The 23,080-nt window shown below is 52.7% G+C and overlaps 10 protein-coding genes across 10 annotated transcripts; 4 read left to right on the forward strand and 6 right to left on the reverse strand.

The window, feature by feature from the left end:
* Nucleotides 1–1,385: 1,385 nt before the first annotated feature.
* PV08_07233 (uncharacterized protein) lies at nucleotides 1,386–2,285 on the forward strand (the record flags this gene model as incomplete). Its single annotated transcript, XM_016381563.1, has 2 exons — nucleotides 1,386–1,638; nucleotides 1,756–2,285. The coding sequence occupies 2 exons, from the start codon at nucleotides 1,386–1,388 to the stop codon at nucleotides 2,283–2,285; spliced, it is 783 nt and encodes a 260-aa protein (XP_016234665.1).
* A 494-nt stretch (nucleotides 2,286–2,779) lies between these two features.
* On the forward strand, nucleotides 2,780–4,123 carry PV08_07234 (uncharacterized protein; the record flags this gene model as incomplete). Its single annotated transcript, XM_016381564.1, has 4 exons — nucleotides 2,780–2,913; nucleotides 2,970–3,036; nucleotides 3,101–3,870; nucleotides 3,949–4,123. 4 exons carry the CDS (start codon nucleotides 2,780–2,782, stop codon nucleotides 4,121–4,123), a joined length of 1,146 nt encoding a protein of 381 aa, XP_016234666.1.
* A 96-nt stretch (nucleotides 4,124–4,219) lies between these two features.
* On the reverse strand, nucleotides 4,220–5,359 carry PV08_07235 (uncharacterized protein; the record flags this gene model as incomplete). The annotated part of the gene is made up of 3 exons (XM_016381565.1): nucleotides 4,220–5,004; nucleotides 5,150–5,222; nucleotides 5,276–5,359. 3 exons carry the CDS (start codon nucleotides 5,357–5,359, stop codon nucleotides 4,220–4,222), a joined length of 942 nt encoding a protein of 313 aa, XP_016234667.1.
* A 461-nt stretch (nucleotides 5,360–5,820) lies between these two features.
* On the reverse strand, nucleotides 5,821–7,812 carry PV08_07236 (uncharacterized protein; the record flags this gene model as incomplete). The annotated part of the gene is made up of 1 exon (XM_016381566.1): nucleotides 5,821–7,812. One exon carries the CDS (start codon nucleotides 7,810–7,812, stop codon nucleotides 5,821–5,823), a length of 1,992 nt encoding a protein of 663 aa, XP_016234668.1.
* A 1,166-nt stretch (nucleotides 7,813–8,978) lies between these two features.
* PV08_07237 (uncharacterized protein) lies at nucleotides 8,979–10,090 on the reverse strand (the record flags this gene model as incomplete). Its single annotated transcript, XM_016381567.1, has 4 exons — nucleotides 8,979–9,538; nucleotides 9,604–9,681; nucleotides 9,788–9,938; nucleotides 10,019–10,090. 4 exons carry the CDS (start codon nucleotides 10,088–10,090, stop codon nucleotides 8,979–8,981), a joined length of 861 nt encoding a protein of 286 aa, XP_016234669.1.
* An 896-nt stretch (nucleotides 10,091–10,986) lies between these two features.
* PV08_07238 (uncharacterized protein) lies at nucleotides 10,987–12,027 on the reverse strand (the record flags this gene model as incomplete). The annotated part of the gene is made up of 1 exon (XM_016381568.1): nucleotides 10,987–12,027. The coding sequence occupies one exon, from the start codon at nucleotides 12,025–12,027 to the stop codon at nucleotides 10,987–10,989; it is 1,041 nt and encodes a 346-aa protein (XP_016234670.1).
* Nucleotides 12,028–12,560: 533 nt separating this feature from the next.
* Nucleotides 12,561–13,190, forward strand: PV08_07239 (uncharacterized protein; the record flags this gene model as incomplete). Its single annotated transcript, XM_016381569.1, has 1 exon — nucleotides 12,561–13,190. One exon carries the CDS (start codon nucleotides 12,561–12,563, stop codon nucleotides 13,188–13,190), a length of 630 nt encoding a protein of 209 aa, XP_016234671.1.
* Nucleotides 13,191–13,446: 256 nt separating this feature from the next.
* PV08_07240 (uncharacterized protein) lies at nucleotides 13,447–14,854 on the reverse strand (the record flags this gene model as incomplete). The annotated part of the gene is made up of 2 exons (XM_016381570.1): nucleotides 13,447–14,103; nucleotides 14,357–14,854. 2 exons carry the CDS (start codon nucleotides 14,852–14,854, stop codon nucleotides 13,447–13,449), a joined length of 1,155 nt encoding a protein of 384 aa, XP_016234672.1.
* Nucleotides 14,855–15,695: 841 nt separating this feature from the next.
* On the reverse strand, nucleotides 15,696–19,778 carry PV08_07241 (uncharacterized protein; the record flags this gene model as incomplete). Its single annotated transcript, XM_016381571.1, has 1 exon — nucleotides 15,696–19,778. The coding sequence occupies one exon, from the start codon at nucleotides 19,776–19,778 to the stop codon at nucleotides 15,696–15,698; it is 4,083 nt and encodes a 1,360-aa protein (XP_016234673.1).
* A 627-nt stretch (nucleotides 19,779–20,405) lies between these two features.
* On the forward strand, nucleotides 20,406–22,520 carry PV08_07242 (uncharacterized protein; the record flags this gene model as incomplete). Its single annotated transcript, XM_016381572.1, has 1 exon — nucleotides 20,406–22,520. The coding sequence occupies one exon, from the start codon at nucleotides 20,406–20,408 to the stop codon at nucleotides 22,518–22,520; it is 2,115 nt and encodes a 704-aa protein (XP_016234674.1).
* Between the last annotated feature and the right edge of the window lie 560 nt (nucleotides 22,521–23,080).

A 23,080-nucleotide genomic window follows, 5' to 3' on the forward strand; every position in this document is an offset into this window, starting at 1 on the left:
ATTTGGAAAGTGATTTTTCTGAACAGGGTGGGTATCCCTGAGAAGCGCACTTTGATGAATCACTGAGGGAGGATAGATCAGGTCCAGCCAATCTAGATATTGCCCGCGTCGAAGATAAAGACAAGTCTAGGGTTCCCAGTCGACGCTTGAAAGGATGTGTGTGTCTTCGTATACGCTGCGGCCGGCTCAGGGCTGGGCCGGACGATGTCCGTTGGAGTTTCTCCTGCGATACGAGAACAATTGTTCGGCGAGTGACAAGAAGAAGTATCAAAACCTTCATGACCGGTCCGAATGACTGGACGGCGCGCTTTCTGGGGTTCTGTTCCCAAGAACTTACGGGGCGCTTAGAGATTCGTTACGACAGGGTCGGTAAATGTAGGGCCCCTGTTTTCTCGGTTGATGGTGATGACAGGTAAAGGGGTCGTGTCTGGTCAGTCATCTTGATTGGACAATGACAGGAAAATATAAAAAGAACCGACGTACCGAGTTACGGAGTTTCGTCCCAAGCGCTTAATCTGGGGGGCGTCAACCTCGACTCTTTCAACCCCGTTTCGCGTTTCACCCACAGTCACGCTTTGGGCTTGTGTCCAATGGCGTCGTCACACTGTGACTCGAGCGGCCTGTCGATCAATGCGATGGCGCTGGAACTTGAAACTTCGAGACCCGAGCATGGCGGTCACGGCCGTCGTCCATGGCTCGGCGTGGGCGCAGCTTCTAGAGCGTGATTGAAGATTGGCAGGTGTGTGTGAGCCTGGTGAGCCTGTGAGGTGTACGATACGAGCAGTGTGTGCATAAGGAAGCGGAAACCGGTGGACCAGTGTGATGCAGCAGCCGCCCATCCCAGCCCAGCTCAGCCCAGGACCTGTGGCCTCTAGGGCGGGAGAAGATGAAGACCAAACAAGAGCACACCCAATATATGTATGTGATTGAGGTGATGAAATATGGTGTGGCTGGATTTCATGAATGCTTCCCTCTCTTCGCTCCCGCTCCTTTTGATTCTCTGCTCCTTTGCTGGTTGATCTGCTTACAACCCCCCGAGAGAGACATACGGTACATGGTACCTGTCCAAAGCTAACGTTTGTTCCCTCTCCCTCTCCGAGTCTCTCCTGTCTCTTGTCTCCTCTCCGTGTCTCTGTCCAGACGCTGAGGCGACCAGTCTTAAATCCTCCAAAGTCCGAGCGAGGCAGCATACAGGAATCTACAAAAGAAGCTCCGACGTGGAAAAAAAAATCCACAGATCAAAAAGTCTACGATACTCCTTTACCGCTTTACTCCTTCCTCAGCTGCGACACTACGACACGGCATTCGAGACGTACCACTTCCTAGATCAGACACCTAGCCGACAAGCCCTGGTGTGCTTCTGCGGCGAGAACTCAGAGGGGCCCATGGCGAAGACTCGCTTGGATTACGGATGGCTCGCACTGTGGTTGCTCTTCACATATTCTCCTGGAGTTTCGGCTCAAGACGGTGACGGCGGCGCCGCGTCGGGCGTCGAGCCTGGTGATGTCGGTGGTGGATCCCCAGGGACAGGGACCGGGAATGCTGGTGCACAAGGCTCAGATACGGGGTCGGTGAAGCTGAGTACCGGCGCTACGGTGGCGATTGCGTTGGTGGTTAGCCTTGTTGTGATTCTTGGTGGTAAGTTCTATCTTTCTCCCGCACTCTCTCTCTTTCTCTCTATGGATTGTAGTCCTCGGATTTTGCTCAGGATCGTGGGAGTCAAGTGCCTTGCTAACAAGAAACCTCGCCTGACAGGAACGACTGCGGTACTGTTCTTCCTGGCGAAGAAGAGGCAGTGGAAAATTAAGGAGGGCCTGCGAAAGTCAGCGAGCAAAGTCAAGAACGCGGTCAAGGCCGTGACGACACCCATAACGCCGAAACGAATGACGTTCAGTCCGATCGAGAAGAAGAAGATGCCAACGGCGCGTATGGAGAGGACGACGCCATGTACGAGGAAAGGCCTGGGTATCAGAGCGGTAGACCAGGATAGGGAGAGGGATTTAGAAAAGGGCACGTCGGTTGCAAAGGTTGCTCCAGTGCCCTTGGGTAGGGGTGATAGTAGCGACACCGGCGAGAGCGCTACGGTGAAGAGTGGCGAGAGGAAACGAGGAGATGTCGGCACAGACAGTGATAGGAAGAATGGAAAGACGGAGGATAATGTGCGCACTGGTGGAAAAGAGAGGTCGAGGTCGAGGCCGAGGCCGCCAATGGTGAATATCCCGCCGAGTGCATTTGAGATTGAGAGTCCCAAGACGCCCATGTGGAAGAAGGTGTTTGGACGGTAGGAGGATATGTCCTACCATGTCACGGGGAGCGAGGGATTTCTCGTGTGTATGATGTATGTATGAGGTTATGAGGATGGGCCTATCGTCGGTGTACATGTAATCTAGACACGAGACACCTCAACGGGCAGCTCGGATGGAACGAGTTCGAAATGGATTATTATACAAGGTTTCCAATCCAGAACTTACAGGTTGGGCCCTCCGTCCTCTCTCGATCTGCCGGAACTGGCCACGGTAGAGAACACACCTCACAGCACTCTCTGGGTCTTCGGGAGTCTGATCCCACCGTGCTCTGCTAATCCTACAATACAGTGGAAGTCGTGCATAGTGGCAGTTGGGTTCGCTGACAAACGTGAAGGGACACCGCAGACGGGGCCCGCTTTTTTGTGTGGAGCACAGATTGAATACCAAGCAGAGCATTCGCCCAAAACGGAAATGTACCAGGTGTGGCGAACGGAAGTAGAGGAGTATATAGGTATCTGCACAGCTATGTCCTCATGGCAAGGAAGCAGACATCCCACTCACTCACGGTCAAACACCCGAAGGTCAAAGTCCAGGTCAACATGCTCGAGTTTGTCGTCTCTCTCAAAGATGGAGTCGTGTCCTCTGAGGCTCGCAACGTCCCTATCCCGTGCGTTGGCAACTCATATCAGAACCAAGGTTCTTGACGACTGACACCTGCCACAGTGAGCCTGCCGACGATGAGGTCTGTATCAAAGTCGTGGCGACCGATTCAAACCCGAAGGACTGGAAGGTGAAGACATGTTCCAGAGTCTCTCAGTCGAAGAAAAGACGCTCGCTGACAAGTAGCACCCCAGTTTGCCGCACGACTGACAATAAACGGAGGGGACGACATCGCTGGCATCGTCCACAAGGTCGGATCGAAAGTCTACGACTTCAAGCCTGGCGACCGCGTCGCTGCCTTCCACAAGATGACCTACCCGGGCGGGTCGTATGCCGAGTACGCGGTTGCACCGTCCACGACGACCTTCTTCCTACCTCCCTCCATATCGTTCGAGTCCGGCGCGACGCTTCCACTGGCCAGCATGACCGCGGCGTTGGCCCTTTACCAAGGTCTGAAGCTTCCTCTACCCTGGACGCCGGTGCCCAAAGGTCAACACCTGCCGGTGCTGATCTACGGTGGGTCGTCCGCGGTGGGCGCGTACGCTCTCAAGTTCGCAAAGCTCAGCGGCCTCCACCCCATCATCACCGTTGCCGGCTCCGGTATCGACTTTGTCCGCTCCCTAGACTGCGCAGATTACATCGTCGACTATCGACGGGGCAACGTTGCGGGGGAGATCAGGAAGATCCTAGACGACGCGGCGGAGGGCGGTCCTCTGAAGCTGCGCCATGCCTTCGACGCCATCTGCGAGCACGGCAGCTGGGACCATATATGCGAAGTGCTCGACAAGGACGGTCCGTCTCCAGGGCAGCTCAACATGGTGGATCCACCTACGCCGGTGCCTCAATGGCCCCAAGGGATCGAGATGAAGAGGACCTTCGTCTCGACTGCATATGGAGTCAAGCACAGTCTGTGCAGTGACGAGGAGGCCGCGCGAGACAGGGACTTTGCGTACGTCTTTTACAGGTACGGAAACGAAATAACTCATCTGCGTCTTTCATGGAAATGGGTCCCAGCTAATCCTGCATGGTTCGTGTAAAACAGGTACATGAGCCTCCTTATGGCCGAGGGGAAGTTTGAGCCACACCCGTACGAAGTCCTGCCAAAGGGCTTGTCGTCTGTCCAAGATGGAATTCAGGCCTTATATGACAGAAAGGTTTCGTCGAAGAAGCTGGTCTACAGAATCGCGGACACTCCGGGGCTTGAAAAGTATCAGTAAATGGAACTTTAGTAGTAGCGTGATATAGCATGGCTTGTAATCTGCGTTACGACTTAGCCATTAGGACTGTACTTGGTCTAAAACTGGAGATCTGAACTATAGCTTGCTACTCGGTTTGATCGGGTCCGAGTTTTGACGGGTGGTCGAGTATGAGCCAGAGTCTGACTCGTCCTTGAGAACAAAATACCACTTGACACCGAGCATGTTGGTCCACCCGTCACCACAGAGCCCTTCGTCCGCTACCCGTTTGAGGAGGTTATCGAATCTCGGTTTCCCCGTGACTTGGATGGTGATGCTTTCCAGCCCTTCGGGCTGACCGGGGGAGGCAGGGAGGAATCTGACACGTGAATTCGTAAAGATCAACTCGTCGTCTTGGTACGGGATGCCGAACAAGTCGTGCCATTTACGTGCCGCGGCGTGTGGTGTGGTGACGCCGTGGTCGGGAGACAAGCGCAATGTCGCACCGACGAGTCGCAGGTGAGAGTTCCGTCTCATGGCAGCAGAGTAGACTGGGTAATATGAGCCGGGTCCGCAGGCGTGCCAGGGGCTATACTCCGCAAGGGGACTTGGATTCTGAGCCGTCGTGGCGTGGGAGTCGAGTTCCGGCATGATCCCCCCCGGGACGCCGCGCGGGTGGTATTGGATGCATACACTCTCGGGTTCAATGGCGTTGTCGGCGGTGCCGGACCCGGGGTGAGAATGGCTGAAGACGACACTTGCCAACCCGTGAGACTCAATGTACCGTCTCCGTGCGTCGGCGTCGACGGTCTGCATTATCATCATGTATCCTCCGGCGTCGATGTCGCGTTTGGCGAGTTGGCGGCCGACGGGCGTGTGAAGCCCCGCTTTGAGAGGGGAGCAGACTTCGATTATGTCGCCGCCTATCGAGACTGGTATTCACGCGGTTCAAATGAGTTGAGTCCATCCCAAGGACATACATCGTACGTGGTGCAGGGATGAGAAGATGATGCCGTGGACGAGCGTGGTGGAGGGGGGGGGGGAGGGGCTACCATGTCAGACACATACCTAGTATGTTCTCAATTCCCCAACGAGATACGTCTGGGTCAACATAGACCACTTCCGTGTCGAGAATGGTGGTCTATGATTTCACTCAGCGGGAGTGTGGTCGGCAAGAGAAGGGGCGATTCTCACAAGAAGATACCTCGCCCGTGCTATGTCTTTGGCAATCAGGGCGATTTGCCGAAGTCGAGTTGGACTCGTCGATGGAACATTCATGCTGGCTGATCAAGACGAACAGATATGTCAAAGTACTCCGTTCCTATGACTGTAAGACAGGGACAGGCAAACAGCATGCTTTTCGAGAAGTGAGGAAATGTTCTGGACCTTTGTTGGTAGATCACATAGAAGGGCAATTATCTAGTAGCGGTTGGAAGTTCGAAATGCGGAGAACCGAGGCTGGAAGTGACCATTACTTAGGAAAGTAAGCACTTTGTATTAAGGGAGAGACTATGTACCTTTCCAGCAAGAATTTACAAGGAACGAATACGAGTACGAACAGTAAAAGTGAATCCTCCACTCTCCTCCATGATGTTTCCAGTACACTGATAGTAGTAACATCCCTGTGCGGAAGCAAACTGCGCAGCACTGTGTTGCGTGCGAAAAAGAGATCTTCCAGAACCAGTAGATCAAATCAGTCAGTCAGTCAGTCAGTTAGTCAGTCAATCAATTCAGGTGCTCTACAAAATGTGACCAGCAGCACCAGCCAAAGCCAGAACGAGACCTAGAGCAGTGGTGCGTTGTTTGCTCAAGGGCGCCGCCGCAACGTTGGTGTACGACTTGACAGTCACTGAAGAGGTACTGGAGGCAGCGGCAGATGAGCTGCTGAAGCTAGATCCCGCATTGGAGCACACCGCGCCAGCGTCGGAGGGAACTGATGGAAACTGGTCCACGGCGTCTAGAATGGCTACGGCCATTCCGCCGGTCAGATGGCTTTGAACATGACAGTGCAACAACCAGGCTCCCGGGGTGTTGGCTTGGTACCTGAGAACCATCCAGGCTGGACCCTCTGCTTCGGTGGTCGTGTAACCGTCAACGAATGGCGGATTATCGAGATTGAATTTCACCCCGGCGGACTGGGCTTGGGCCACAGTTGTGTAATTGAAATCGCCGATGCCCGCCCCGATGACAAAGTACTTGTTGGCGTGTTTGTGGATGGGATGCGGCTCGGCCAGTGGGCCGGCGACCTTGATGATGAGGTCCACCCAGTCGTTGTAGTTTGTTCGTAGTATCAGGTCGCTTGGGGGGATGTTCGCAGGAGACTGGTATAGTAGTGGCGGAGTTTCGTCGTCTCTGCTTTGGTTGTACGCATCTACTCCATTCAGGGACCAGGCCCACGCCAACGATTCTTGCGGGTCCTTCATGATGTCGAGAACAAATGTGGCATCAGCGGTACCCGAGACCGTCTCAGCGGGATAGGGGTAAGCTGTAGCCCGGTCCAGCACTGTGATTGTGGTCGTGTTCTGGCCACCATAGTTCATAACGGCACCAGTAGAGGGCGCAGGCCCTGAGCTTCCCTGATACGACAGAATGCCGTACCCTGAGATTACTTGATTTAGGCCACTGTTCGCAACGCGGATGGTGTAGTCAGCCGGGGCTTGATCGAGCTTGATCAACACGGAAATTCTGTCACCGTTATCGAGTCCAATCTGATCCACGAGTTGTGGTTCGACGTAGTGACCATTAATTTCGTAGACATACATCTTGTGGCTGTCGATCGTGATCTTGAAAAGAGCGGTTCCGCTGGGGCTGATAAACGACAACGCCGCCCACTCGTCTTTATTGTCAACAGAGTAGGTGAAGTTTGTGCCAGTGTATGGCGTACACTGAGAATATGCACCGGCGGGTAAGGCAGCCAAGTTGCGCGAGTAGGCGCCTTGGACCGCAATGTTATTGGGCGGAATGCAGCCTTTGGCGGTTAATGAGCTTCCGTTAAGAACAACCGCCGCTTGCGGAGCCTCGTCGAGGCTGAGAGTAGATATTGGTAAGCAGTAGACCGATCCCATGCCGTTGAGGACGAAGGAATCCGTGCAGGAGTAGTCGATGTTGGCAGACTTTTCGATCTCAAAGAACTCGTTAAAGGTAAAGCGATTCCAGTCCGAGGTAAGGATCGCCTCGACTTTCGCTTCTGCCGCCTTCATCTTCTCGATATCAGCTGAGTCGTTGCTGATTAGGGAGAACGGTCTAGTCGCATTTTCCGCAGGCGAGATAATGATTGCGCCGTATAGTCCGTCCATCATCTGGCCCTTGTAGTGACTGTGGTAAAAGTAAATCCCCGACTCCTCTGCGGTCCACTGATAGTTGTAGCTGGAGCCTGGTCGAATCGAGTACTGGGACACACCTGGGACTCCGTCCGCCCAAGGCGTCCCTAGCTGTCGAATACCGTGGAAGTGAACACCCGTGACATTGGGCATGTTATTGACCACGGTAAAGTCGACACACTCTCCAACATTGAGCCTCAACGGAGGGCCAGGGAAGGAGCCGTTGGTCAAGATTGCCTCCCTGGAGAAGACGTTCGACGCGTTCGTTGGTCCCCATGTCAGCTCGATCAAGAAGGGTTTACACGTCGAGGCTGTCGAGCAGATTGAAGCATTGGTGGACGTGGGTGAGTTCGAGGACGCAGAGATGCTGGTTGCTGCAGTTAGCAGAGCTGCGGCTGTCGATAGTCTCATCGTCAGACCAATTCGCAGCCTCTCATACGGGATGATGGATCAAATCAAGAGAATAGAAAAACCGCCCAGATATAACGAATGACTTTGATGCTGCGTGCAGAGATGGCAGAATGAGCGTTGAAAGTAGGAGAATGAAGCAGAGTCAATGAACAGAAAAATGCCCAAAAACAAAGAAGTTGACCTTTGTGTTGCATACGAAAATGATCCACGGATTAAGATTACTGAGAGTATCAGATGTTGTGAATATGGCCACAACAGGGCACAGCAACCTCATGGAACGTTTTGCCGACTAACCATGGTTCAGACTAACGATCTGTCGCAGCCAGCTTGCAGGGCCAAAGACACGCGGTCAAGGTTATTACTGCCCCTAAAGCTCTGTCAGTATAATTGAGCGACACGGTCGTTGGACGCAAGATGAGACATTTGTCCCAGACACTCGTTCCGAGAACCCGAAGTCGGGGCATTTTGTTGATAGACGCGAAAGGAGTGAATAGTAATAACAACATCTCGCATGACCGACCAATGCCGATCACAAATGCCACCAATCACGAAGATTGAAACGGAGCGAGATATCGAAGTTGGCTCCCCGATGGTTTGACCATCCGTAGAGAAGAAGTCGAATCAACAAAGTCCGAAGCTGACGCGTCACTTGCAGAGGGGGAGCTCAAAGTTCGCTCTTCTCTTCGGCCCACAGGCTATTTCTGGAATGCGACGTCGACTTCCATTCCGCCCAAAAGACGGCAAGGCAATCTCACTCCAGGTGCACTGTTGTACAATTCGGAAGACAGGAGTAAAATGACAGGGAACAAGGTCGGCAATGCTGTTATTGTATCGCTGTCCAAATGCAGAGTCAAAAAGTCAGATCAAGAAGAGTGAGGAGGACGGGGGCATGGAGGCCGTTTAGGAAAGTATGCCGAGGCGTCCCCTGTGTGGGAGGGAGAAGCACTCGACTATTCTTATGGCACATGGCGAGTCAACGATATGCATACTGGACACGGGCTCTGTACTCTGCATGTTTCAATGGATAACCATATTCCTTCGCATGGACTTTGTGGAGAACTACATCAAGATCTCTCTGAGACGAGAAGCCTCCCTGGTCCAAGACTCGACGCCCTCCATTACAATTTTGCTCTCCCTTTCGACTTGGCTGTAAACCAACATCAGTATCACCGGCTTCTCATCATCGAGCCGCGAATTGATTCAGAAGACTTACCGGCCAACTCTGCATTCTTCTGGGCAAATCTCTTGGTGTGGGCGCCTTCAGCGATGCGCTCTGACAAGGCGTCAAGCGCATCATACAACGCCATCAACCGATCCCTCCGCAGAGGTAAGTTTTGCAACCTTTTCATTTCCATCATGCTCTTCCCATCGTTCACTTCCAATTGAGCTTCCAAGAATTCGAGCACTTTCTGGTGAAAGTTCTCTTTGGGCAAGATACGATTGACCATCCCATACTTCTCGAGTTCATCGACGGTCAATTTGCGCCCGAACATGAGAAAATCGTTGGCGCGATGGACGCCCATGGACTGTGAGAATGCAGTCGCCGAGCCGAATTCAGGGACCAACCCCAAGGCACTGAATGGGACTTGTAGGTACGCTCCTTCAGCGGCGAGCACAATGTCCGCCTGTCCTTCGAACCACGCCGCTCCACCACCGACGGCGGGTCCGTTGAGTGCTAGGACGAGGACCTTTTTATGGTCGACCATTGACCGGACGAGCTCGAGTGCTTTGATGTCAAAAGTGAGCGGAAGGCAGACGGTATTAGAGGCGGATGGGTGGCGCAGGACTAACCTTCGGCGAACCCAGCTACTGTTGCGACCTTCTTCTCTGCTAGGTTTGCGTACTCGGGTTCTTTGCGTGTAAGCATGGCTAGGAGGTCATGGATACTGTTAGACCAGGTCGTTCGTTCAACAAATACGTCCGCATCTGGGGTCGGAGGAGACGGGATCCGTGAATAGGTTCTATACTTGCGCACCTTTAACATCGGCTCCGGATGAAAAGAATCTGCCTTCGCCCGTGATGACAGTAAACACAGTCTCCGGATGTTCATTCAACTCCCTAAGAGCAGAGATAACGTCGATCAACAGCCTGCCTCCAAAGGCATTGAGTGACTTGGGTCGATTCAACTATCATCACTTGGTCAGCCTTCCGACCTTCTCTTGTCGGAGTACTTTAGACGGCTCCATTCCCCCCGAACGGTGCTTACCTTGATTATCCCGATTTTCCCTTTGATCTCAAAGACGATATCGGTATACTTGTACTTGCCTGTTGTCGCCATGGTGGAGGATGACGGCGACGACGCGGATAATGACGAATTTAGGACGTCGTTAGGGAGAGAATAATCTTCGACGGGATCGAATTGCACCCCAAAATGCCGCAAGAACGACGCCCAGAATGCACCACCGCGGGAGGGCCTCTCGACCATACAAAAGTGGGCCAAGAAGCGACTGAGACGGTCCCGGCCTTTGAGCTGTTGTGTCTGGTCTGTGTTGCGGTCGCACTGATAGCCAGCCGGCGACCTCGTCGGGGAGGGCGTAGTCTTCGACGGGGTCGAATTGCGCTCCCAGGTGTCGTAAGAACGATGATAGAAAGGAGATCCAGGAAGTGTGATCCACCATGAACACGATGTACTGCACTGGGCCCGGGGGGTCTTTCAGCAGATGGGCCATTAGGTGAATTGTAGTGTTGATCCCGAGGCATCCTTTGAAGTCTGACACTAAGCCGACTCGCCGAGGCATCAGACCATCGAGCCGACTTGCTGGACCCCGCAGGGCTGCGAGGCTGCGAGGCTGCGAGGCTGAGTCCACCAGGATACAAGGCTACGAGACTTCCAGGGCGACTCAAGTACCTGCTAACCACCATTGCTGGTACCGGTCAATATTCTATTGGTTTCACGCTGTCAACGAGCTCAGTCCTTTCCAGGCTCGAGAGCTGAACTGCTAAGCAAACTCAAAGCGGACGAAGAAGAAGAAAGGGAGGAAGATGGATGAAAGATAGAATATCATGATACTCTATCTATCGATTTTGCACCGTAAGAGAGAGACTTTGAGTTTCCTGAATAATCGGAGGGTAGAGAGTACTGAACCCGCCCCAACGTGAAGGTTTTCTAGGCCTCACTGCACTTGTTGTTGAGATTCGCCGGCTATCATGTCACATTCCAGACAGGAATGCCCTTTACATGGGTAAAACGTGGTATGCCCTAGGCCATGAATCCGGGTCTCCTTCTTGGATGTTTCCATATTGGTTGATGTGTTCACGAAACGACGCCACTGTATGTCGTTCGCAGGAGCCAAGACAAGCTACACAGCTAAAGCCCAACTCGAACTCTTGAGTGAGTCTATTGAATGGCGCGAGGTGAACCACTGCCATGAAACGGAACCCAGTGTTTGGTTCTTCACTCCAGATATTTTTCTCCTCTTCATCCCAATAATCTTGAAGTCTCGGCCGACGTCTTTGCTTCCCCGCCTCTTCCCATGCTTGTGATCTCTTGTCGAACAGCTTCTCGGACGCATATCTCTCCATGTCGAAGCGGGAGCCGTGTCGTTCGATACCTGCGAAGTAAGCAGAGAGCCTATCCACCAGGGGAAACCGTTCGTCAGTTTTGAAATCGTCTGGCCCGTATGTACCTGGGATACTGAGCATGTTAGGCAACGTCTGAAGGATGTCATCGGTGACTCCGAACATCTCTCTGGCATCCTCATACAAAAAGGGTACAGCGATTGTTCTTCCTCCGGTGAAGCAGTAGAAGCAGACCTTCTTGCATGTAGGGATGTAAAGAAAGTTTGCAAACCTCCCACATTCCTCACATGTGGCAGTACAGAAAGCTTTCCAGAGATCTCCACAAGAGATCCACCGGCCTGCTTCGATACTTAGAATAGCAGGAATCACATGGGGTGCATGAGTGTTGATGGTATTGTAGTGAGTGAGAGCATCCACAAGCTCTTGGGCTTGTCGATTGACACGTCGAAATGTTCTAACGGTGCACACGTCAAGCTGGGCAAGCACGGACCAAAGCACTCCATGGGGAAGTTTCTCAAGGGTACCCAGGTTTCCTTCGATTTGGGTGTCGCCGTCCGGTGATTCTCCTATGGTCGAGAGATTGTCAAGGAGGGTGTTGTCAACTTGGTTTAATCCGGCATTATCCCATCGTTCTGTCGCGTCGAGTGACAGGGCGAGTGCATGGTCAAATGCTGGGTCGACTGGTTCTTCAGCCATGGTGTCGCAAGACGACACAGTCGCTGAAGAAGCCTTTCGAACTTGGCAGGAAGGATTGAAAGTGAGGTGAGCATGAGAGAGTGTTTGGTATGTATATATAGATACCAAGATCGGCCTTCAATACCCGTCGCGACGCGTAGTTCGGAGCCAGGAACTACTATTTATCCGGAATGCGTGTGAATTCATCAGTGGGCAGTCCCTACTTTGGCCCCTGATGCCACCCATGGAGATGTACGGACTCAGATATGCCGATATTAATAAGTGCATCTGATGTTTGATCATATTCCGAAGAGAAACAATAAAGTGCCCCCACGGCCTTTATGCCTCAGCGTTTGATGGCCGGGGCACTGGGCTCCATGCGCGTCAAAGACTCTTCACGTGACAAGGCTGTGAGGATCTTCATCCCCGCACTCACTTTCACGCTTTTGTTTCCTGAGACTTTTTACCAGCGCATTGCTGCCTGCCCTGATCTCACGGCTGAAAGGTCTCTGGCACTCTCCTCCCCCCTCGCCCTCACCGCAGGCATCACAACAATGTCAGAACCAATCCCCGAATCAATACCAACGTCCGCTGACCCTCGCTCCCGACGTCCCGTCAAACGAGCCCGCGGCGCCAACACAGCACTCGCTGCGCAAGCCTACGAAGTAGAGACACTCTTCCTCGACCCAGAGCGGCCAGTCCACATCCCGCCGGTGTCAAGTGAGACCAAACGCACAGTCGCGGCTCCTCCAGAAATCGTTGCCAATGTCCAAGGCTCATCTGCCGGCGCCGGCTCTGGCGAATTCCATGTTTACAAAGCGAGTCGGCGGCGCGAGTACGAACGTCTTCGGGTGATGGACGAGGAGGCCAAGAAGGAAGAAGAGGACGAGGCCTGGGCGAGACAGGAACGGGAGCGGCGCGAAAAGGACGAGGAGAAGACAAGGAAGAACCGTGAGAAGAGAATGAAGAAGAAGGGAAAGAACAAGGGGTCAGAGAAGGACGGAGCAACAAACAAGGAAAGTGAAGCTGCCAATGGGAACAAGCTGAACGGGGTCAAGAGGACCGTCGGAGGTGGCGGATTGCAAATACCACGACGAGGGAGTAGAGACGACGACCAGGGAAGCGATTTTGGAGTCGCGGAAGTGGCCAAAGAAGTCGGCATCACAATTCATGACGATGATTGAATTGGCAAGGATATCATCGAACGAGATGACCGGAGGAAGACCCTCGCCCTTGTTCAATGTACAACAACATACACGTATCCGTGCCGATGGGCAAACAGTACGGCCCGGAGTGGATCTTGTATTACTATGCGCCGAGCTGTTACTATACACTGCGTCTTACGGTTTGAGACGCACAAAACTCTAGAGATACCCCCTTACCACGACGCAATCAAGACAACGTTTCTTCGTTTCTTTCAGACTTCCTACTTTCTCACTGTCAAGCTTTCTTGTTCCTCTGGGTGATGGCAGCGTCGACACCACTGAACCAGCGCACGCACAGCTGTAACGTGCCCGGAAGCATATCGAACAAGGGCATACACTTTGCGTAAAATGGCATCCTGATGACACCTCCGTCGCCACGCTCAATGGTGCGGATGATCTCCTTGGCCACCTCCTGGGCCGTGAGTACGGGACCGAAAAAGTGCGCGTAGAAGGGGACGGATGTGATACCCGCAAAGAGCTGCGTGTCGAGTTGCCCGGGTTCGACGAGCAGAGTCTTGACCTTGGCAAACACGCTAGGATCGGGATGGGCCCGGAGTTCGTGGCACAGGGTCTTGTGGAGAGTGGCCACTGCGGCTTTGGAGGCGCTGTAGTCTGCCAGAGAGGCGGGCGAGAGGTGTGCTAGGACAGAGGAGATGGAGACGACGTGTGCACCGGTCTTTGACGAGATCAAGTGTGGCAAGACGGCCGAGAGGAGGTTGAAATGCGAGATGGTGTTGACGGATAACGTCTTGCTCGCTTGAGTTGGCGAGAGTGTAGAACTCGGCCCGTTGGGATGGGACGATGTTAACGCTGATGATGGTAGTAGTGGTAGTATCGGGAGACCTGTGACGGTCGATGCTGCATTGTTGACGAGGATCGTTGGAGGACCGAGCTATGTAACGTTAGTCCCTTGTCTCTTCTCTGATACCAAGCACTGTGCACAACTCCCATCGCGTGATGCTCCTTCGCGCCACATAATTTTGCTTGTGCTCGTGTCTGGTATCCTATACAGGGCAAGGGATTGGAACATAGATGAAAACCAGCAGCAGTCAGATGACTCGTCCAGCAGAAAAGCTTTTTGTCGGGAGGCAGAAGACAGAGTGCGAAGAGCAGAGGGGAAGGGGAAGGGGAATATGAAAACGTACCTCCTTTACAACCTTCTCAATCGCCTCGTCGACTTTCTTCGCATCACTAACGTCCACGACCTCCCAGAGGAGATCCCACCGCTCCATCGTCTCTCTCGCCTCCTCGTCCGGTTCTCTGACATCCAAGACGGCGACACTCACGCCCTTGCGAAGTAGGATCTCCGCCAACACCCTCCCCAGACCGTTAGCTCCGCCCGTGATGACGACGACCTCGTTCTCCCACGCCACAATCCTGTGCTTGCCGTACGTGATGCGCTGGTTCGTCCACACCGCGACCTCCACCACGGCCAAGAACCCCGTGTACCACAGCGTGTAGTATGCGATGGGTTCGCGGTGCTTGTGCAGCGCCGCGATGCACAGGTAGAAGATGAAGGTGATGTACGGGTGGAAAACCGAGTTGGCCAGAATGAGCAGTATCAAATCCAGGGTGATGACTCGGTGCCATGGCTTTGGTTGTGACGATCTGGAGTGAGGCGCTGCCGACGCCGAAGAAACCATCGTGGAGGGTTGCCTATCAGGGTATGTCCCAGAAGGCAGTGCAGTATCTTCCTTAGCTAGACACCCTCAAGGGATGGCTTTAGGGCCTGCTTCTGGGCTGTTGCACCAAAGTCGCCGCTCGTGTAGTGGTTCAATCAAGCCTAAGCTTGGATTCTGGTTTAGATTCAACCTTCGAGCTGCTCATTCCTTGCAAGCTTCAGTGTCGATCTTCGGAGCCGCGCGGACGAGATGGTCGAGGTCAACAACGAAAAGGCCGGAAAACCGGGTATTATGAGCAAGACTCCGTATGTAGCGACAATGTTTGCTCTTTACCTGTTAGTTACTGGATACAAATACTGAGATGTCGAGATGGCGAGAATCAGAATGAGAATGAGATGCACCTGGCATCTTCCCCGCCACCAATGAATGTGTTTCAAATCTGTGACGAGGATGAAACAAGCCACGAACACCCGACGAGCAAGGGCTGTAAGACATGACCCATCTGCACAAGACTAAAGGGCGTAGCTTACCCTTGGTTTTGATCGTCAAACTACAGATCAATCTACAGCGATATCAATTATCAAAGCGCAAGGTGATGGTTGATTTAGCGTCATTGTTTCATTGCTTGGTATCTATGTTACTGAGCTCGGTGACTCCCATCGAGCATGAATATCCTGTTCCGCTTGAGAGGAGATAGTGAGCAGAAAACTACCTAGGTTAGGTGAGGATGCAAGCACTGCCCATCTCTGCGTTCTGGGTTGTCGTCGACAACTTGCGTACCGAACTGGTGCCGCTAAAGATGCTGCTTAAGAATGCACGTTTGGGACACTCGCAGCACCAGAAACCACACTCCAAAATCAGCTCAATCAATCTCTCCTGGCAATTCATTCAGCAGCCCCTCTTCGTCGCCTTTGCCTGGTTCGTAGGGCGTACCGCTACTCAGATATGGTAATGCAGTGCTTGTTCGGCGACCCATCATACCTCCGCCACCCCATTCGTATTCATCTTCGATGTTGAACTCCTCTCCTTGTCTAGCACATCCATTACCGCCTTTCGCAATGACGGCGAGGTCTTGTAGTTGTCGCGGGTCGAACTGGAAGCCGAGTTTACGTGGGATAGGTATAATATCAGGATCCTCGTCCCTTTGCCGCTCGTTTCGGTCCATGTTCGGAAGCAAGGTGGATGGGACTCGAAGCTCAGAGCATTTGTGATTGTCTTTGAGATTTCCATTCTTGCAACTGTGCCTGGCGCCCACTGCATCCTCAAACTCGGAGCGTTCACGGTTAGCACTTTCGTGGCCATTGACAGCTAGGACCAGACTGGTACCCAGATGAGGATATGTAGACCCTTGACCACTTGCTGCCGGGGCCATGGACTCGAGTTGCACTTCTGCAAACGTTTGTTCTCGTGCATCGTGGTGACTGCGGTCCTTTGCTTCAAGATCTACATCGATTTCGGGGGTAGCGAATTGCTTTGCGAAATAGGCTAGCCTCCGAGCTCGAAGAGCATCCTGATCTGGACTTTCATTGTCATTGTATGGAATCTTTGGAGAGGCGCGTGTGTCGTCATATTGACTGCAACTGATGGCGCCCGTTGATGCTGCATCTTTAGCTTGAGGAGCGCTATGTGAGGATCCTGGCTTGACATGCCAATTTTTCGAAGGGATTTCTGAAGGAGATAGAGCCGAGTCCAGTGAAGCAGGGCCACGAATCTGACGGTTATGATGATTTAGCAGGACTTGCGCCGGGATCATGCGTAGAGATTCTTTTCTTGGGGCGGAGTAGGCGACGTTGACTTCCTCTGCAGCAGCCTTCAATGCCAGACGAGCAGGTGTTGAGCTGGGCCACAACTGGGAAGCACAGTAGGAGCGGAGTAAATGATTTCTCTCTTCTAGTTCCTTCCAGGTCATACTTGGATTGTAGGGAAAAGAAGCGTCAAGGCAGGAGTACCAGTTATTCCGGTGAGGCCCGCGCCAGGTTCCGTCCAGAATCCGTTTGTCGCGAGTGCACAACCATCTACCACCTCTTGTTGTTCTATCCCAGGGAATTGACCCTCCCACCGAATGATCGTCTTTTGGCGTAGGAATGGTCTGGACGCTGGGGTCGTACTCCCGCCCTTTACGTCGGATGGAATAACTAACGTCAAGGTCCGAGGGGGGAGTCCGGGGATCATTAGTAGTTGGAAAATCAGCGGGAGTGATTGCAGGCCAGGGTGGTCTCTGATCTTGAGATAGAAATTTCTCAATGTGGTTATCATATGGCTTCACAGAATAAGGTGACGGTCGTTGAGGGTCGAAAGGGCATTGCTCATCCAGCTCCTGCATAGTGGGGTTGGAAAACCCACGATATGTACCATTCTTTATCTTGTTGTCTCTCCAGTGCAGCCATCGTCCATCTTGAGTATCAATATCCCAAGGCACCAGGTTTCCCCAAGCATCTCGGCCATTGGCTAAAAGGATATCCCCAATGGATGCATGGACCAACCGCTTCAGCGGCATTTTCTTGTCCTCGGACTTTTGAGAACTTTCCTTTTCAGACTGATCGCCTGGTGAGATAGCCGACTTCTCTTTATGCTCTGATGACGAATCATCAATATCGCTCTCGCTGTCACTATCGGCTGTTGGCATCCTGCGTCTCCAAGGTTGTCGTCGCTTGAGCTGGGCCTGATATGAGAGGGTCGAAGTCAGTTTCGTGTTTGACGACCGACGTTGGCCCTCAGAGGGTGTGGACTGGGTTGTCCCTGGAATGGAAGTCCCTAACGTACCATCAGTGTGAGAAGCGACGTCATCTCTGCCCTTCTCCTCTAACAACACCTTTTCCTTGTCCTCGAGATCTTGCTTCATCTGTCGCAGCTGTTTCTGCCGATGGAAGTCCTGATCTTTCCTCAGCGTGTCAACGCGGTCTGTCACGGGTTCGAGAAAAGCTTCGACGGGTATCTGCTCTCCGAAGCCAACTCGCTCAAGGAGATTCCACGCCCGTCGAAACTCATCTCGGATCGAGACCAAGCCATGATGGCCCACAGTTCGTGCGACGTTGTGCTCAATTTCGAATGGATCCTCGATGGCAAGTAGGTAACGCAAGCGAACATTTGTATTTCTGCCCTCTACCCATTTGGCTTCAGTCCAACCTTTCTGAGCCTTGGGTACGATCCCGCCTGGCTGCCGGATGGAGATCACATCTCGAGTCCAGAAGAACCCCTCGCGTGTCGCATAATATCTGAAGAATCCACGGAGCAGCTGCGGTGTTGACTCCTTGTTTGGCTTGCTGTTCGTTTCCTGCAAGTGTTGAATCTCTTCGGGCTTACGGAGAAATCTGACATCGAATCCTTCGAAAAGTGTGATCTTTCTGTCAGGATACCAACTGTCTTCAGTCTTGGCTAGATATTGCAGATTTGGAAGGACGGGAGGTGATGCGATATTCATCAAATAATGAAGAACCATCAAGATATACCCGTAGCTGGACAGTGTGCCACGATACGGAGTGTTGATATCTCTTGCCTTTGCCCAAATTTTGACAAAGGTGCCCACTTCTCCTACACGAGGATCCAACTTGGCATACGTCCAAAGCAGACGTGAATTATGCTCGGCCACGAAGTTGGTAAAGTTGACATCGCATTGTATGCCGCAGTCGCCCACAAACTCCAATTTCGGATTGGTGCGCTTTGCTGGCTTTTGAGATGATTCATCTTCCACCGTCAGACCCCCAATGGCTTCGCCGAGCACGTCCACTTCGGTCGGGATTGAGTCTTGCATTTCGTTGGTCTTGACACTGTCAGGTGCACCAGCCTCTTTTGAATTCTTTTCGGAATCTTCTTCCTGAAGAACCTGATCTTGTGAGGCTTTTCCTACTTGATTGATTTCGGTGAGATTTAGTTCCGGCGCGGACTGGAAAGATGATTTTTCCCACGCTGCACGGTGTTCCCGAAGATTGTGAAGCAGTTCAGGAGGTGGACGTTCACAGATTCGCAGAATTGGTACGCGAGTATTGGTGAGTAATCTTGCGCCGTAGGCTTTGTCGAGAAACGCCTTTTCCAATACGCGGCGAACCTCAACATTGAAAAGACGTTCCTCGTCTTCAGAGTCTTCATATGCATCAGCTTCCGCGTCGGGCTGTGGAGAAGTCATGCTTTTTCTGTTATCTTGCCGGCTTGGTAAGAACAGGAGGAGGTCCATGTCGCAGTTGGCCAAAGCAAACCCGTTGGCAAGACTGCCGTAGCATTTCAATTTGATCTGGTCTGCATCAAGTTCAGGGTACTTCGCGCCCAGGGTCTCTCTCGCCACTAGTTCAAGATCGCGACGGAAGTTTTCTTTTAGCCTAGCCTCCTCTGGGGTAAGTCGGTGTTGCTCTTGAGCATCGCGGGCAACAACCCTTAGGTAGTCGGATTGCTTCATCAAAATGTGACGCATATTACGTTGCTGCTCCGCTGTTCCATAGAAGAGATCAGAATGCGGGTGATACAGATTGGTCTGTCGCGGATATGGCCGTCCATGACCATGGTGTTGGGTCATGGTCGCTGGCGCCATCGGTGGCATGGGTGCATGAGGGCCGAAACGACCTCCACGACCCCGGAAATCACCTCTAGCACGGTCTTGGTATTCTCTGGGTGTGCCATGACGTGCGCTATCAAACGGTTGCGGGTGTAGCTGAGGTGGTTGTGGCGCAGAGAAAGGCAGGTCGGATCTGAGGGAAGCCGCTGAGCTGGAGCCGGAGCCTAGAGGCGGGAAATCATCGGTAGTGGGAGGAAGTTGGGATGAAGCCTGGTTGCTCATGAACGCGGACTGATTCATATGGGAGGAGTGAGAAGCACCACGATGGTGTCTACCCTGACCTCGGCCGCCCCAGTTGCTGCGTGCTCCTCGTCCTCTTTGAGATGACTGGTGAGACATATTCTGAAGCTGACTCCAGACATGGTCATCAAAGCCAGAACCCTGGTTGGAGGTATTCATAATGAGTGACAAAGTAAGATCGGGTCAGTTGAGAACGCGACGTGCCGGAAGCAATGGGTGAATGTTTGTTGTTGGCATGTGATGGTGTGCCTAGAAAATCATGACAAGCCGAGTGAAAGAGGACGGCGAGCACATCGACCACTAGATACGGAGCAGAAGTTGTGAATGCAGCTAAAATAGGTGGCGCTTTTCATGCTTGAGGAAGATTTTGATGAGGACCTTTGCGAACCTTGTGGTTCGCGATGGGATGATGATTTGGCGGACGATGGAGCGTTTGGTTGTTGGTTGTTGGTCGTGGCTTCGGGCAAAGGTGAGTGGGACGTGAAGGAGCGTGGAAGTTTGTTGATCCGGCTCCGAGGACCTTGTCTTGGCACTGACCTCACTCGGGCTTAGTGGCTGCATTGTTCCTCTTTGTGCCTGTTACAAGAGCCTCCATATCCAGGCCCATGTCCATGTCAACTAGGTACCTGGGTAGTCCACGATACTTTCCCCTGACTTCTACTTGTGCCACTATACACCTGTTAACCTGCATACTTTTCCTACCTCGTCTGTCAACCCCGATCCACCCCGTATCTCCCGTCGGCGTGCCTTGAGCCAACAAGCCGTTCGATGCTCCCATAGCACAGAATGAACGTAGGCTCCGCCCCCGCAGGCGGAACTGCGCAACAACCTCTCGAAAACCGTCCTGTAGTGAAACGCAAGAAGCCTCAGTCCGATCCTTTCTTCAAGGGCCCCAAGAGGAATCCCGCCTTCAAGCCTCAACTCAACAACCACCCGGCTGCGCCCTTGAATGGCCAACCTACGTCCAAGTCGCAGCCGCCACAACCCTTGACCCCAGCAAGCCAGCGCGATACGTCGCTTGCGAAAACCGCCATACAAGAGAATGAACGCTACAGTGGCTTCACCGACCCGCGCGTTCCTGCCGAAGGCATTCCTTACAAAGATTACAAGCTGGTGACCACAAAGAGAGATCTTCTGGCGGGTCTGAGGTACCATATACTACAGTTAGCTGGAGACAAAGTTGTCGACATTCGCAATGAGTCTGAATTTCCAAAGCCCGCTCGGTTGCACCGCCGCGATCCAAGAGCTCCTCCCCCGGGGCATCAACACCAGCTGAAAACAGAGGAACCGGGACAACCTGAGCCAAAGGACGGCCTCAACGCCGCCGAGAGGGAAGAGTTGACAAGAAGAAAAGAGATTCGACAAAGGGAACGCGAGGCGAATCTAGCACAGATTGCCCCTTCACAGAATACCGCAAACAAGAGAATGAACGCCTTCAAGAAAAAGACACAGCAAGTGTTCAGGCCCGAATTCTCTGCCGAAGACAAGCGCCGAATCCAAACAAACTACGAGGAGAAACTACCTTGGCATCTGGAAGACTTCGACAGTAAACATTGTCTGATCGGTAGCCATCAGATGGGAGCAATGAATTCCAATGCAGCGTTTATCTTCGAGCCAGGAGTCGACGCTTCATCAGAACGAGTGCGACTTGTTCCGATTGAGAAAGTCTATCAATTCAAACCAAAGCGAGAATTGGCGCAGCAGATGACAATTGAAGAAGTCGAGGCTGCCATGAAGAAGAGAGGCTCTGATCCGGAATGGTTGATTCGCCAACGAGAAGCTCGTATCGCTGAAGCGTCCAGAGATCTGGCTGCCAAGCGTACCAAAGGTGTCTTTACAGGTGCTCAAACTCAGAGCATCGCAGGCCGAACCGGTGAAGAAGCCGATCTGGACTATGAGGACGACTTTGCCGACGACGAAGAAGGTGATCTTTTTGTAGACAAGGACGAAGACGAAAAGCTTGCCGAGAAACGGATCAAAGAGGACCAACTGCAGGCTAATTTCCTCGATTTCAAGGATCTGAAAGAGTACGACGAGGCCGAGGAACGAGAGAAGCGCGAAGCCGAAGCCCGAAAGCGCAACTTCAAGGAGCTGCGTAAAGCCCTCGAACGACGTGAGCATAACTACAATCATGGAACCGATTCAGAGTACGAATCTTCTGTAAGTCTTCATTATTGCCCTCTTTTGGATCTGACTGACATACGTAACCAGACCGATTCCGAAGAAGAACGCGAGCGCCTTGAGCGCGAACGTATCGCCAATATCAAAAAGGAAGATGAGGATGGCAAAAAGTCCGCCATTCCTAGCCCAAGTGGAACCCCCTCAGGGCGAAAGGAGAAGAGAGGCACTGGCAGCGATCGTGAGAGAGCTCGTGGCCTCAAACGTCCTGGTAGTCCTAATCTGTCCGAAGCTAGCGGCACCGATGCCTCGACCCGCAAGAAGAAACTAAAATCCAAGCATCTTTCGTCCAGCCAGCCTACACCCAGTGTCTCGAGACCTATGTCTCCTGCAAATGTACCTGGCCAAGTTCGGAAACGACCCGGCGCTGGTTCAGACACTGACGCGGGCGTGAGCGACCGCGATGGCGGTGCAATGTCCGACGCGAGCCGCGCGCGGAAAATCAAGCTGAAGATGAGCGCAAGTCCGCCTGCCACAAGCCCACCGAGTAGAACTGGGAGCCCGGCGCCCGGTATTGTTGGTGGCGCACCAAGTCCGACGCAAGCACCTACAGCTTTCCCGAGTGTTCAGGAGATTAAGAATGCGATCCCATCCCATGGCATCACTATCAAGGATCTCATGAAGATTGTGGCGCACCCAAGAGAGCGACGAGGGGAATTCGTCAATCTGGTCAAGGAAGTTGCCAAGATGGATAAAGAGAGGAACGTGCTGGTATTAAAATAGACCGTTCCTACGTAGAGAGGTGGACAGGTCTCGCCATTGCACACCACAAGTCTGGGTGTACGAATTCTGACCTTTCATCAAGGGTGCCGGTTGTCCCCGGTTGATCAGCCACAATGCTGGAAGTATCCATTGCTCTACAACGGTCAGACAGGTCGCCATTAAGCCAGTTTGATCAATAGCAAATGTCGCAAGTAAAACAACAATGCCACTCTTACCTGCCTGGATACTATGTCCTGGCGAGTTTTGTATTTGTCGTGAGCTTTGGAAACCTCAAGCTCTGGGAATTATGGTGCACTAACGGAGATTCTGTATACTATACCTGTCCACAGCTTGAAGAATACATATGATTGAATTGAAGACATCTTAATAGCCGCTCCGGTCAGGATAGTGATATCTTCCACGCTGCTTTGCAACCTTGTCGTCTACATGCCCGAAAAGCGGCGTGCCATTGATCTCCAACTGTAGCAAGGGCCTCGGGGAAGATCTAAAGCGGCGTGACTTGGCGCACTCATGGGGATGTCCAGACGCGTCTTCCTACGCGACATGGGACATCAAACGAT

Source organism: Exophiala spinifera, assembly GCF_000836115.1.
Source record: "Exophiala spinifera strain CBS 89968 unplaced genomic scaffold supercont1.5, whole genome shotgun sequence".
Taxonomy (NCBI): domain Eukaryota; kingdom Fungi; phylum Ascomycota; class Eurotiomycetes; order Chaetothyriales; family Herpotrichiellaceae; genus Exophiala; species Exophiala spinifera.